The sequence below is a fragment of the Trichechus manatus genome, unplaced genomic scaffold, assembly GCF_000243295.1.
Source record: "Trichechus manatus latirostris isolate Lorelei unplaced genomic scaffold, TriManLat1.0 scaffold00234, whole genome shotgun sequence".
NCBI lineage: Eukaryota > Metazoa > Chordata > Mammalia > Sirenia > Trichechidae > Trichechus > Trichechus manatus.
In genome coordinates, this window is record NW_004444170.1 from 929,469 (window position 1) to 946,047 (window position 16,579).

At 38.6% G+C, this 16,579-nt stretch overlaps 1 protein-coding gene across 1 annotated transcript in view; it reads right to left on the bottom strand.

Moving 5' to 3' along the window:
* The window catches only part of LOC101344436 (CUB and sushi domain-containing protein 1-like), a 1,691,327-nt gene that overhangs the window by 621,695 nt on the left and 1,053,053 nt on the right, over nt 1-16,579 (bottom strand). Inside the window, exon 8 of the mRNA XM_023743077.1 lies at nt 1,788-1,912. Coding sequence (XP_023598845.1) covers nt 1,788-1,912 — 125 coding nt within the window. The remainder of the gene's footprint in view (nt 1-1,787; nt 1,913-16,579) is intronic.

Genomic DNA, 16,579 nt, shown 5'->3' on the forward strand with positions numbered 1-16,579 from the left:
TCCACCACCTTTCGCCTGGAGGACTGAGCAGGGTGAAGGGAAAGTCCACCACCTTTCGCCTGGAGGACTGAGCAGGGTGAGGGGAAAGTCCACCACCTTTTAGCCTGGATAGAGAGCTGCTTGCTAAGAGATAAACACCTCAGTGTGTTTTGATAACAAGACAGATTATAAGTTGGGGTCAGGATACTGAGAAGCATTTTGAGTCTAAGATGAGATTTAAGACAAGTATCGTTAAGTTTTTATTGTTAAGTTATTATTATTAAGTTATTAAGCATTATAAACCCATGGATCAATAAATAAGAACCATACATATCCTTTCGGTTACTCTATACACATATTTCCTTTTTGTAACTCTAAAATATCAATTTTAAAATGGATGTATACTCACTATTTGTTTAGTTTGGGTTTTAAAAGAAGTGAAGTGTGTTTCTGATACATAAGGCAAGAAAAAAATATTACAGAATAAAATGATTGTTTTTTTTTTCCTTTTGGGAAAAATAATACCTGTGTCTTAGTCCTCATTTACAATTAAGGGCATTGCACATTACTGCCACCTGAGGGCAACTTACATTTTGGTACATGAAAGTTTTATAATCTTATTTTAATATTAGAAAACATACAGTCAAAGTAGGCTAGTGGAAACAAAGCAAAAGGGTCTAGTCACTCACGTTTTCTTGACCAAAGAATGGTCCTTCTTTGTGAAGGGCCTCCGTTTAACAGAGTCGTAGAAATAAAAGGAAACAATTACCCTGCTAGCCAGTCCACACACTCATCCTTGTCTCAGGGTGCAGATAAATAATACAAATCCGTGTCCTCTACATTTACCAGGTCCCAACTGGCTACAGGTAAAGCAGTATAATATAGTAAATTCTACGATATAGTATTTTTAACTTAGGTAAAGTTAGCCAAGTACCTGGCAACTACTTTATTTCACAAGTTGTAGTAAAAAAGAAGAATACACGAATCCATTCGCCTAACAAAGACTACAGGAAGGAGAAGATATTCTTATATATAAAACTTCAATTTGTTTGCTTGTTTCCTTGGTCAAGTTAGATATCTTTTATTTTCCCTTCAAAACTACCAGTTTTCATAAATTATTTTATGGCCAAAATTTTTAAAACCAATTTTTCAGTTGATCTTCATCAGTGTGTCTCTATTAAAATATCCAGAACAGTTTTATGCTGGTTTCACTATAGTTTCTATAATTCCGGTAAGATTGTTCATATGGTTCATGAACATGTTGAATAAATATTTTTACCTCTTCCCAGCTAACTATATCGCAGATTAGTTTATGATAATTTATTAATAACATTATGATTGGGAATCATATTAATAAAATCCCTTTATCATGGAGATAATCAATACCAAAAAAAATATAAACTCACTGTGTTTAAAAGGTGAGAATTTTTAGATTTTCAGGGTCACACATAGAACTTTCCAAAGGATCTGGTTATGCAACATATATTCATATGCGTGCATAATGTGTATATTTATAGATAGAGGAATACTAAGATGTGTTGAGTGTGGGTGTGTGAGATTGAATTATCAGGTTTATTCGTATTTTTTTTGAAATGTAAAACCACCAATATCACTGAAAATTTTGGCCTCCTAACAATTTTCAAGAAAACATTTCTTTAACCCACATCACTATGAAAATATATATCATTTCTACATTCTGCTCTATTTACAGTGCTTCACACTTGAATCTCACTGTGCGTTCAGGAAAAGACATGCTTGACCCTAAAGTAAAAGAAGACATAGGCCATGTCCCCGAGCATGCACCTCACCTCGGCAGATTGGCCGGTGATCACTCCACGCAGCGAGTGTCTCTGTGACCCTCTGACAGGTGAGGCTCTTGGAGCCCTGGAGCACATAACTGTCCTCACAGGAGAACTGGACATTTGCACCAACCCTGAGCAATTAGAAAACAAACAACAACCCAAATTATTTAGGAAGAATATTAAAAAACAATAAAAAGAAAAATCAACCAAGTTGCTGCTTCTGTGCTATGCAATCAAAACGATATAAACAGTAAGTAATCTATTTAGAGATTATACATATATGAACCACAAACCAAAACCAAAACTGTTTCTATCAAGTCGATTCGAACTCATGGCAACTTCATGTGTTACAGACTAGAACTGCTCCATAGGGTGTTCTTGCCTGGAATCTTTAAGGCAGCAGATTGGCAGGCCTTTCTTCCACGGCAACTCTGGGGGGGTTTGAACCACCAACTTTTCGGTTAGTAGTCAAGTGCAAACCATCTGTGCCACCCAGGGACCTTATACATACATGCTGTTGGTGTTAGGTGCCGTCCATTCAATTTTCAACCCACAGCAAACTGACGTGACAGAGTAAACTGCCCCATAGGGTTTTCAAGGCTATAATCTTTATGGGAGCAGATTGCCAGATCTTTCTCTTGCCGAGCACTTAACCATTGCTCCACCAAGGCTCTTTTATACATACATACCAAACCAAAACCAAACCCGTTGCCCTCGAGTTGACTCCAACTCATAGTGACCCTATAGGACAGAGTAGAACTGCCCCATGGGGTTTCCAAGGAGTGGCTGGTGGATTCGAACTGCCAATCTTAACCAATGTGCTACCATACAGCCCTCTAAATTAGCAAAGGATGTGGAATCAAAAGACTTGGGCTCAGATTTCTTCTCAGATTGTCATAGCTTAATAAAGATATAAACATTAACTTCTTTTCTCTGAAATAGAGATAATAACAAAGACGATTTCAGTGAATCCTGTGGTTCAAACAAGAAATAGTATGCGAGTGAATTTTGTACCCTGAAAATAAAACAAAGTTTGATGTCATTTCATCTGAATAAATTTTTTACCGAAACAAGAATTGAAAAAATACAGGTGAAGAATATGTCTCAGTAAAGAATCTATGTTACTATAACATTAATTATATTGAAAAGAAGGCCAGTGATATTATATTTCAGAAACACATTTTACAAGAAAAAAATCATTTGTTTAAAATGAAAAAAAAAAAGAAAAAAAAAGCAATCCTTCCAGCCCAGAATTAGATGAAAAATTGCTTTGGCTGCAGAGATACATCTGGAAACATGAAGCTTTAAGGTTGTAAGCATTAACAAAACACTGTTTTTGAACAACAATTCGACAGGTGCATAAGAAAATGAGAGCGGCATAGATCAGGTTTGAACACACCCAATTACTTCTAAGCCTGCTGCCTGGCCTGGAGTTCAGTGTAGCATTATTTTACTATCTGACGAGCTTATTGTTACAAGAGGAAACTCTACTTGTGATTTCCATTTGACAAACCCCGGGGGTTGGTGTTGAGGAAATAGAAATGAAAGAAGAAGTCTTTGGGGGAAAACAGGCATAGCTGTCCACGTGTATGACTATAGTTAATAAGAGATAAAGGACAGGAAACAAAACAACAAAGGCTTTTCAGCTTATTGAAAATGCTTATCTACACTTTTGGAGTGAATTTTATTAAAGTAACATTATAACAGCATTTCCCACACCTTCTTCTATGCAAAACTCCCTCTGGGGATGTCATAAATATTTTGTAAAAATCATCAAATCAGGATCAAATCAATTTGGAAAATTCTGAGTTAAACAGAATGAAGCATCTTTCATTATTAAAGGACTTTTAAGTTCACTACAATTTAATACACAAAAATTATTGGGGCTCTTCAAGAGAATTTGGTATATGTAGAGTTTCCCAAAAGTATTTGTCCAGGGAGCCAGCCACCTTCTAATCAAGTATCCTAAGTAAATGGAGTTCAGTGAAATGCATTTTGAGAAACACTGCAAAATACCAAAAACTAAACCCTTTGCTGTCCAGTCGATTCCGACTCATAGCGACCCTACAGGACAGAGGAGAACCGCCCGTAGTGTTTCCAAGGAGGAGCTGGTGGATTCGAACTGCCAACCTTTTAGTTAGCAGCCTAAGCTCTTAACTACAGCACTTCCAGGACTCTATGGTATACAATATTCATTACATTTGAATATCAAAAAGTGTACAGACATGATTCCTATTTTTATTATCACTTACGTCATTTAAGACAGCTATAATTCTTGGACCTGTCTCTCCCTAAGGGAGCCCCGGTGACACAGTCGTTAAGAGCTCAACTTCTAACTGAAAGGTCACTGGTTCGAATTCATCAGGCAATCCTTCGAAATCCTGTGGGGTAATTCTACAATGTCCTCTAGGGTCTCTATGAGTCAGAATCGACTTGACTGCAACGGGTTTATCTTTCCCTATAAAGAGCCCTGGTTAGCACAGTGGTGAACAGGTCACTGCTAACTGAAAGGTCAGAGGTTTGAACCCACCAGCTGCTCCAAGGGGAAAGAAGTGGCAGTCTGCTTCTGTAAAGATTATAGCCTTGGAAACCCCATGCAGCAGTTCTACTCTGTCCTATAGGGTCACTATGAGTCAGAATCAATTGGTGACAACAGTTTTTTGTTTTTTTTTAATCTCTCCCTAATTTCTATTCATTGGTGTTATGGATTGAACTGTGTTCCCTCAGAATCTGTGTTGGAATCCTAACCCCTACAACTGTGAACTCATACTGAGTCAGAATCAACTAGACAGCAACAGATTTGGTTTGGTTTTGATTTATGTCTGTCGTGTAATCACCTTTCATAATACAATGTAATCAACCAGTCAGTTGAGGTCATGCATGGTGGATCCTAAATCTAATCAGTTTTGACTTGTACAAAAATCAGCATAGACATAGACATGGACACACACACACACACACACACACACACACACACACACCCTGGGAGACAGATGCCACGTAAGGAACATCAAGAAACCAAGAAACATCCAGGGCTACTGACAAGAACGGAGCGGACAAAGCTGAACCCCTGATTCGGATTTCTACCCTCAGAACTGTGAGGAAAAAAAAAAATTCTGTCTTTAAAGCCACCACTTACATTTGTTTTATAGCAATACTAGTTAACTAAGCCAATTGATCACTGTTCAAACCCCTGGAGCTGCACTGAATAAATAAAACCAATCTAAGAATTTTGGTTTGAAAACAACTACCATATTATATGCAAATAACAAGTGTAACATGATTTTTTATTTGCCAACCTTGCCCTCCTCCTAGGAGGTATTTTCTTAAGTGCGTTACACTAATTTTTTTTTTAACAGCAGCGTGTAAAAAAAAAAAAAAATCAGCATAGTGTGCTTACAAAAATACCTTGTGGTGGGGGGCAGGGTGCAGTTGGCAAAACAAACATATAACACACACGTTACTTGTGTACAAATAGTGTCTGTGTTCTTTTTCCCATGTCCAATCCTCAGTTCTTTGTACCCTGCCTCATTTGTTGTACTTTCAATATTTTCATCATTCTTTCAATGCATTTTATGGAACATCTAGTACGTGCCACACAGTAAGTACCAAGCATTCAAAAGTGAAGAGTGTTACCACCTGTGCTACAAAAGGGGCGAGGTGGCAAATCCCACCTTTATCACTAACTGTGATAAGGATCACCATGAACCTGATTCCCATCCGGAAATGGAGCCAGGCTTCACTCTCCCACATCTCCATTTCTTATCAACAGTCACTTCCTCTGACCCTAACCAACCAGAGTAAGGTCAGACTTCATCCTCAGCCACCATGAGCCAGGTCAAAACATCCCTGACCACTAGGGGCCAGGTTGTCAGGTACCAGCCCCAGATTCAGGAGTTTGCACATTAGACCAGACAGCTTCTTTGTCTCTAGCCCCTGGGGCCAGGTTACAAACTAGAAAGACTCTGTCCTTCTTGACCCACTGCTCGTGCAGCCTTTCTCTGTGACCTAGCTTTCCAGAGCTGGGTCTTCACAAACCAACTGTCTGTGGGCTCTCTTCTGTGTACCAGCTGCCCAAAGCCAGTTGCTCACAAGTTAGGACTCTCTCCTTATGGCTACCCGTGCAGTTCTCTGAATGAGCCACCTTGACCTAAGTCATAGTCCTTGCTCTTTGTTTATTTATGCATTCTTTTAAATGGCTCACAAAGTCTACGGAGACTATACTTCCTAAAAAAAAACGAAACAAACTCTTTGCCGTTGAGCCGATTCCGACTCATAGTGACCCTATGGGACAGAGTAGAACTGCCCCACAGGGTTTCCAAGGAGCGACTGGTGGATTCAAACTGCCGGCGTCTTAGTTAGCAGCGGAACGTTTAAACCTCTTATGTTGACAGTTACCCATTATTATAACCAGAAAGGATACAAAGGGAGAAATTCATCAGTCAGGGTCTGAGAGAGCTCCTAGCACTGGGCCTCCCTCAGCCCCAGGGACATACCACCCTCTCCTCTCTGCATGGATGTTCTCACCAATCCAAGAAGCTCCCCTAAACAGAGAAAGCTCCGAGGTCCAGGGTCCCTTATAAGTCATTGGAACCTCAATGAAGTTTGCAAGATTGGGGCCTCAATGTGTAGTTATGATTGATCCAGTCAATGGGTATGCATGATTGACCGCATGACGATGCCCTGCTTTCCTATGGTCTGTTGCCAGGGTGTGGCCTGTGGCCCTTACTCATTTGCGCATGTTTAAGTGTTGCCTGGCTGTTTTAGAAAACAAAGGAACCTTCCAGGGCTTCTTTTCAGGAACCAGCGACAAACGTCAAACAAAGTTCCTTGTCCCACGCAAAGACAGACAAAACCACAATCTCATGGAGAAAACATTTTAGCCAAGGGAGAAGAAATAAACAAGTACACAAATTAAGCAATAAGAAAATGAAAGAGTGTGGGAAGTATGAAGAAAATAAACAAAATTCTGTGATAGTAACTGTAGAAAGGTGGCATTTGAGAGTACATCTACAATTGTTTTACGTCCCTCTTAAAGTGAAGTTATAATAGCTTATACAGTATCCCAGGGATGAATAAATGAAAAGGAAAGAAAGTAGAATTATTGCTTCTACTTGGAAATCACTGCATTTCAATTATAGCAGGTGATCGTTTTTTAGTACCTAATCCACTTCTGTTTGGCAAAACCACTTTTTCATATATGATTTTCCATACATCTAATCAATGTTCCTTCAATTTTTCCCAATGAATTGTATTCTATTTTGAGAAGGAAAAAAAAAAAAAGGAAATATGTGACTAATTGATTTCATTTCTGGCAAAATATGTTTATCATCAAAAATATCGGAAAATTATTACCAGAAATGTTCTTCGGAACCTAAGAACATACCCATTACTATGATCCTGGTTAAATAGATTGTTTCAGATATAGTTGAAAGAATACAATGTTTTACTTAAAAAGATGAACATGAAAAATATGAAGCAATATAGAAAAAAGAAAAGCATGACTTGAAAAATTGTGTGTGCTCTGGAAAACAATTAATAGACACCAAACTATTTTCATAATGGCAAGATTATCCTAAGTACATGCTGTTTCTATATCCATTAATTTATTACTTTTTGCTTTATTACTTTTATACTTTAAACTAAAAAGAAACCCTCTAGAATCCTGCTATTAGACAAGTCCTTCGTTCTTGCTTATTGAGATTATTGTAGATCCTCTCTCTAACACCTAGTATCGTTCATACATAGTCTTCTCAGATTCCCCTCATAGAAACTTTAAAGAAGCCTACTTTAACATACAGTGGAGAACTCTTCCCAGCGTTCCTAATCTCGTTCAGAACTCTCTACCTGGATGCTGTGGACATTCGTCTTCTTCAGTACATTTAGAGTACAGTTCTAATCTTTTATTTAATTACTATCATGAAGCCTTTCCATAAATTACTGGAAACAGCAATTGATAAAATAATGAAGTTTCTCAGATTTCAAAGCATTGAGATTCTTAATAAGAACAACCTCTTAATTTGATTGCAGGCTGAAAAACAGAGCTACTGAGAGCGAAGCTATTCCAAGCAGCTGAATGAGGTGTGGTCTCTGAAATGCATTGAGTTAAGTTGACATTGACACTAAATATGACCCAATTTCCAATTTATTAGTTTGGTTTTTGCTTTGATTTTATCTAGCACATGAATCAGTTCAACTTAAAATTTATGTACTCTTTCAACTTCAAATCTATAGCAAACCAAGTTTTCATTGATTTGTGTTTACTATCTTTGAACTTATATGTATTAGCTATGGCATCAGATCATCTGATTTGATTTTGTAGAAAGTCCTCCGAAGCAAACTCTGGGAAAAAAGTTATTTGTGTTTTTTCAGTGGCATGTAATAAATTTAGAACACCTTAGAATAAAGTAAGTAGCTGGAAACTATAAGAAATAACAGGAAATGATTCTATATAAGATCAGTGCATATTGCTTATACATAATAAACACCAATTGGCAAAAATAAACAGTTAAAGCAGCATAATTTTTCCTTTTAAATACAATAGGGAAAATATATCTATAACTTCTTTAACACATTAGCACTTCTGTAAAGCTCATTGTTCTATTTTTGAATTAAGAGATACTTCATTCATTGCAATCTACAATACTTCAACTACTATACTATAAAAATCTTTATAGGTGAACTATTTCTAAATATGGTTTACCTGGAGAATGGCTATTTGTAGATTTATTTACTATTGGTACCGTAACTATTTTTGGGGGGAAAAAACCCCATGTGACTTAAAGACTAAACTAGAATTAGCTCAAGAGACAAAAAGGCCACATAAACCAGAGACTCCATCAGCTTGAGACCAGAAGAACTAGATGGTGCCCGGCTACCATCAGTGACTGCCCTGATAGGGAACACAACAGAGAAACCCTGATGGAGCAGAAGAAAAGTGTGAAGCAGAACTCAAATTCACACAAAAAGACCAGACTTAATGGTCTGACTGAGACTAGAGGAACCCCCAAAACTGTGGTCCCCGGATGCTCTGTTACCCCAGAACTAAAACCATTCCCAAAGCCCATTCTTCAGACAAAGATTAGATTGGACTATAAAACATAAAATAATACTCGTGAAGAGTGTGCTTCTTAGTTTAAGCAGATAAATGAGACCAAATGGGCAGCTCCTGTCTGGAGGCAGGATGAGAAGGCAGGAAGGGACAGGAACTGATTGAATGGACACAGGAGACCTGGGGAGGAAAGGGGGAGTGTGCTGTCACATTGTAGGGACTGCAACTAATGTCACATAACAATACGTGTATAAATTTTTGTATGAGAAATTAACTTGAGTTATAAACTTTCACCTAAAGCAAAAAAAAAAAAAAAAAAATACTAAACTGGAGTCCAAAATAGGACATGCGTTGATTTAGCTGTGATGTCTGACAGTTCTCTAAGTACCACAGAGTGCGCTGATGTAACCGACCGGCTAGATGAATTTATCTATCCTCTTTCATCAAGGCAATGTGTGCCTAATACAAACTTCTCCACACGGGGAACTCTATTGAAGCAATAGATTTTTCCATTTAATGTTTTTCTAATTGTGTGTATATACACACACACACACACACACACACACACACTTTTCTCCTTACATAAAAAATCCAATGCAAAGAGCACTCTTACAAGTTCATAGATGCAGTAAACGCAAAGGCGAACATTTAAACATTGTGCATCTACGTAAAAAATGAGAGACCCATTAGATTATGTTTTTTTCTCAAGCAACAGAAAATACTAAAATTCATTTAGAACTAAGTTCAAGTGAGAATTTGTAATATTTTTCATCATAAAATGAATATAGATAACATGAAGAAATAATATCTGCAACCACAGTTTTATCAAAGGTTCAGAAATTTTGCTTAACTAAATTATTTTCCTGAAGAGAACACGGATTGCGTGGCAGCATGATATGTGAAGTGTTAAAGGATGTGGTGTGTGTGTGTGTTTCTGTATGTGTATGTGTGTGTGTATGCTAGCAAGTATGCACACCTATGATTTTCTCCCTGTTTCTTGATACCCTGAGGGCTTTTGTATTAGCAGAGCACAAGATAAAATTATAGCCTTCTAAATTCAGAAAATGTAGTCCTGGTGTAACTTATGAAACATTTTTAAAAGACATGTGATGGTTCTCCTGCCTTATTCCACTCCCCTCGTTCCTCATTTCCCACTAGAAAACAAACAAAATGGAACAATGAAAAGAACACGCAATGGAAGCAGAGGTGTGAGTGCGGGTGGTGTGAAGACTGGGGATGTCCAGTGCCCTCTTTTCCCCATGACATCTTGGTTGAAGAATCAGCTTGGGTGAAGGGAGAACATGATAGCACTCTCCTCAATGCTAATATTGGATATGGAAGGGTAATGCAGGCCTAGTTGTTATCTCCCAGGTATCACCTCATATGGAAGTCCCCTGTACCATACGGGACAGCAGCTATAGAGTAGAAGTGACAGCATTGAGGCATCTAAGAGTCAGACGTTTAAGCCCGCTGAGGCCCTGGAGTGGCATGGTAACTCAGCCCAAAGTGCTCATGCCTACCTCAATGGCAGCCAAGTATGGTTGACAGAAAGCACCTGACCTGGAAGACCTTTCCCAGGCAGGATTAAGAGTGGGCAACGTGAGAGGCACAGAGGATGATTGTGACAGAAGGGCATCAGTATCATTCCAAGGTTGCTCACACACTCATGGACTAAACTTCTGGCTGGAGACAAGTGTAGGTTCAGAGAGATAAGATGGAGAAGTAGATGCCTGCCCCCACCATTGTCGCAACGGCCTTTCCATAAGCCCTGGCACTTAACATCATAAAGAGAGGGAGAAGGGAAATAAATATCTTATTTTAAATCTAATTGACTGAGAAATCACTAATTTTAACTACTTTCAGAATGAATAAATAAAAATTTCTGACTCAGACAAAATGCGGGTCTTCAAAAAGAAATTGATTACAATTACAGTAAAAATAAAGCTACATTTTTGCACATCCAAATTTATAGACATATAATGCCATCTGTCACTTTGTCATACTCTGATGGCCTACATGTCATCAGGAGGGATCAATTGACAGAGGACGACATTGTGTTTGGTGAAGCAGAGAACCAAGGAGGCAAAGGAGACCTTGGTGAGATGGGTTGGCTCTGTAGCCACGACGATGAACTCAAACATGCTGGCTATCATGAAGATGATAAAGGACTAGGCAGCGTTTTGTTCTGTCGGACATACAGCTAATAACAGCAATTCAATTTCATATGCACAGTTTATGTAAATAATATTACTATTCATAGTGTATGTAAGTCTCTCCCTGACTTTATCTTCAGCATCTCTAATTTTTCCCATATTCTTCTCCTCCTCTCTTTTCCTATTCCATTTATCTCTCTCCCTCTCTTTCTCCTTCTCACTTTTATTTTCTACTTAAATGTTTTTCTCCCACTATGCAAGTAGCTTCTGGAGGAGGTGCTATAAAGTCTCCTGAAAACTGTATTAGGAAGAATCTGAAGGAATGTTTTAACTTCAAAAAAAGAGAAGTGATATTTGATCTGGGAAAAGAATGAGAGAGGAAAGATTGTCAAGAAAACTTCTAATGTTCTTCAAAACATTTAAAATATTTAGCTTCAAGTCCTAATCCTACACAGAAAATATCCCCAGTGCCTCCAGCAGTGTCTGGCATTCTGTTGGCACTCAGTAAATATTTGTTGAATGAGTGAATTATTGTATTAGTTTCATAGTGCTGATATAACAGAAATACCACAAATGGAACAGAATTTTAAGGAACAGAAATTTATTTTCTCGTAGTTTGCCTGTTGCCGTCAAGTTGATTCCGACTCATGGCAACCCTACAGGACAGAGTATAATTGACCCATAGGGTTTCCAAGGAAACCTGGTGGATTCGAACTGCCAACCTTTTGGTTTTGGCAGCCTGAGCTCTTAACCACTGTGCCACCAGGGGTCCTCTCATAGTTCAGAAGGCTAGAATTCCGAATTCAGGGCGCCTGCTCTAGGGGAAGGCTCTCTGTCTGCTCTGGGGGAAAATCCGTGTTCTTTTCCTGGGATCCTTGGTGATCTCCAGGTGGTATCAATCCTTCCCCATTTGTGCATCCTTGATTCTGTGTCTGATCTGCTCTGTTTATATTTCAAAAGTGATTGGTTTAAGACACCCTCTACACAGATAGGAGCTCATTAACATAAAAAAACCCTATTTCCAAATGGGATTATATGAACAGATATAGGGGTTGAGATTTACAGCACATATTTGGGGGGGACATAATTCAATCCATAACAAGAATATAGGACACTCACTTTCCTGGGGCTGTATGTGTCAGTTTCTCAGTAGAATAGAATCAGGCGGCATCAAAATCCATCGACTCTTCACCCTCCTCTACTGGCCTTTGTCCCATCTTACCCACAATGGTTCAGGGAAACCTGGTGGCATAGTGGTTAAGTACTGTGCCTGCTAACCAAAAGGTTGGCAGTTTGAATCCACCAGGTGCTCCTTGGAAACTCTATGGGGCAGTTCTACTCTGTCCTACAGGGTCACTATGAGTCGGAATCGACTCAAAGGCAACGGGTATGGTATGGTATGGGTACACTGGTTCACCAATATTTTATGGTGAGCCTTTTATGCGCTTGGCACTATGCAAGTGGTAAGGATGTACTGATGAGCTACTAGGAGCAAGAAACACTTCATCAGACAGGTATTGGGCTATATGTTAAATAAATGTAAATTGCTATAGGAATACTGATGGGAAAACTAATGATTTTGCCCTTGGTAAAGAGGTAAGAAAAAGTTACTACCAGAAACTGAAATTTGGGGTGGACCATGAAAGATACATAGATTTTTTTTTTTTCCCCAAAGTGAGTGTGTGTATTCTGAATTGAAATCTCACCCTAAGAAATCCCTGCTGGTATCAGAGTTGGTGATTTGTTCAGCATATTTCAAGTAGCCTGTTTTTGTCCAGAATACTACTTCCCACTTGCTATTCCAAAGACCATGGAAGGTGTCCCACCACTTCTGGCCCCAGAGTTCCCCGTCTCCATCTTCTCCCCTTAGGCACAATGACTTAGGTTTACTTCCTCTTTCTCCACTAATTCTCCTTTTTCTATCTTTGAGGTACAAAACTTAGTTCTTTTAATGTTCTATTGCATGTATGGTTTGAGATATATTGACCTGCAGCACAGGAGTAGAAAGGGCTGGAAGCTGAGAAAAGAGTCCACACAGGAGAGACAGGTACCAAGGATGTAACTCCCTGAGGGAACCTACTGTGTTTTATTCACCTGGGGATCTCTTACCGCCTCTAGCCTAGTTTGTGGGGCTTACAATATCCCTGCAATAAATATCTGTAGAATGAATAAACAGGATAAACAAGAAGACCAAAGCATGAATTCAGACATCACCTCTGAGATGTACAACCAGACACCAAACTGGGGAGCACAGACCCTTATACGACATAAAGGTAAAATTCTACCTCTTCATTGATCTTGCAGGTGTATCTTTGTAATTACTTGCCTTTATTTCAGAATTGGTTGTTTTAGACAACCTCACTGATTCTTCAATAAATTAGCACTGATACCACTCAGGTAGAAATTTTGATACTTGTTATGAATTGAACCGTGTTCCCCAAAAAGTTTTGTTGAACCTCTAACCATTGTATCTAAAAATATGACTCTGTTTGGAAATAAAGGTTTTTGTTATGTTAATGAGGTCGTAAAGGATTAGGGTGGGTCCTAAACCTAATCCCTTCTGAGTAGCCTCCCACAGAAAGAGGAGAATAGACACAGGTGTACACGGGGTGGGAGGGCGGGAGAGACACACGTGACAACACAGGTGACCCATCTACAAGTCCAGAAACACTTGAGAATTGCCATCAGCTGCTAGAAACTGAAAGAGACAAAGAAGGACTTTTCCTTAGAGCTGTAACTCTGAATTCAGACTTCTAGCCTCATGAACTGTGAGGAAATAAATTTCTGTTCTTTAAAACCACCTAATTGCGGTATTTTTTGCTACGACAGGGCGAGGTAACTAAGACAGTCCTTAACTGCGTTGTCTCCATTAACGAAAGACTTGGTCCTAACAAATGAAACGGAGAAGGTTACAAAGAAAACCGGCCGGAAAGCTGCTAAGATTTTGTCATATTGTACAACTGGCACAGCGTTCCAGACAATGTCATCGTCAAAGAGATGAACGCACAGCTGCTGTGAATATTGGAAGGTTTTTTATTACCCTTTTGATTTTCACACGTAAAGTGTCATTTCTACGTCATTTTTTCCTCTTATACCGATGATTTTTAGACTCATCTTCTCTACCCTTAAGGCTATTTAGCACCACTAAAAATGCATTAGAGAGTAGATGGATCTCTCTCTAGCCTAAGGAAAGAAAAGAAACTAACACTGTATATGATTTTTAGATACTGCATGTTAACAATAACACAACCAAGATCCCTAACACAATCAAAATATGAGGCATTTCAAGGGTGTAAGCAACAAACATGCTTTTCAAAGGGCCTTCAAATGACTAGCAATTTTCACACTGTGACCAGCGCTCAGAAGCACTGCATTTAGAAAAACGTGTGAATTTTCCTGTGAAGAAATTTAATTTAAATCTTTCAAGTATGTTATAAGTTCATGGGAACATGCTATTTAACAAACAAGAGGACTTCTTTGTTTAGCAAAGTAGGAAAACTAAATCCTCATATCCACCACTCAGCCATAAAAGGGTAGAAGCCATATCTACACGAGTAAAATTACACGCTTCAGGAAGGCGCAGGCAGGTGAAAGAGGGTTTAGAGTTAGCAGGAACTGGGAGGAATTATGACATGCCCAGGAGATGGTCTCCTCTCTGGGTAAGGCCTTCCCAGTCATCTCTTCTCCCATCTCACTTGTATCTCTCCCTGAGCTCAGAGGCACAAGACCCTCCTCCGTTTCTGACAATCACCTAGTGTCCAGAGTACAACAGCTTTTATGCTTGTTTTTTTTTTTTTTTTCCACTAGGGATTAGGAGAAAAGATTGAAGTTGTCAAGGATTTCATTTTATTTGGATCCACAATCAACACCTGTGGAAGCAGCAGTCAAGAAATCAAAGGACACATTGCATTGGGCATATCTGCTGCAAAAGACCTCTTTAAAGTGTTGAAAAGCAAAGATATCACCTTGAAGACTAAGGTGTGCCTGACCCAAGCCATGGTGTTTTCAATTGTCTCATATGCATGTGAAAGCTGGATGATGAATAAGGAAGACTGAAGAAGAATCGGCCTTGAATTGTGGAGTTGGTGAAGAATACTGAATATTATCATGGACTACCAAAAGAACAAATAAATGTGTCTTGGAAGAAGTACAACCAGACTGCTCTTTAGAAGCAAGGATGTCTCATGTACTTTGGACATGTTATCAGGAGGGATCAGTCCCTGGAGAAGGACATCATGCTTAGTAGAGTAGAGGGTCAGCGGAAAAAGAGGAAGACCCTCAATGAGGTGGATTGACCCAGTGACTGCAACAATGGGCTCAAGCATAACAACAATTGTGAGGATGGCGCAGGACAGAGCAGTGTTTTGTTCTGCTGTTCATAGGGTTGCTATGAGTCGGAACCGACTCAAGAGCACCTAACAACAATGACAGCAGGGACTAGGAAACCAAAGGAGACCCTTCAGACTCTGGCATGAGATGTTTTATTCGCTCTTCTCTTTCCTCTGCAACTTGAGTGAGAAAACACAATGAAGAGTGTGTCACAGGCAGAGGGAAAGAGAAAGAAGAAAAGGATGAGAGTAGATCAAGGCATGTGAGGGCTTTAGATACTGATAATCTGTGCTGCCCCCTCCTCTGTTTACTCATACATTCAAACTGGGTGTGTGAGTTATACATATACATGCATATGTGTGTGTGTGTCTTAGCTGTCCACGATGTAACTTCTTTTTAATAATATTAGTGGCTGAATGGAAAAGTGGCATATGCCATTTTAGCAGAATGAGATGAATTGGATTATAAAATTTTTAGTAGATGCAAGGTACTAAGATTTTTACTATATACCACAGTTTCTACAAAACAAATATTCCACATATTCTACAACAAAGAAAATGATTGATTCGGTGAACTTAGTTGTGTCAACAATCAATGTAAAAATCTGTTGATCTCCCACAACAAAAAATTGACTTTGATCAATTTTGCTTTAAATTGCTCATACTTGAATTTTGAAGCTTCTTTCGTAATAGGTGCTATGATCATAAATGAACAAATGAAAAGATATAATAAAAGAAAATTTAATGATCAGAAAACAAACATTACAACAAATTACTATATTTTATTTTTAGATAGATCTTTCATCTCTAACATGTTATAATTAAAAACATTTCTTTCTATTCTTTGCTCTTACAAATTCTTCAGTGATTTCGTCACAATTAAGCTGCTGAAAATGTCTACTTCCATACAGAATAGGGGTAATGAATAGAGTCTTTCCTGAATCATTGTTGTATGCTGAGGGTTTTTGAGTCTCTTTAGGGATGAAAATGAGCATTCTGTTGTGCAGTTTGTGATCACTCAAGATAGGAATGTGCGTAAAGCAGTTTCAACATTGGGAAATACGCTTTGTACTTTATCTTCTATTATGGAATCATACATGCCTACGTGAGTAAAATTTGCCTTTCCTGAATCTGCAAACTTAGTTCTCATGTAAGAATGAAATTATCGCACTTCTCCACAAAGGTTTGTATTAAGTCATCAGGATAAACCTGCACTAATTTCTTTGTTGATTTTATGGCTTTTGTGCATCATTTGGGACTGGAGTT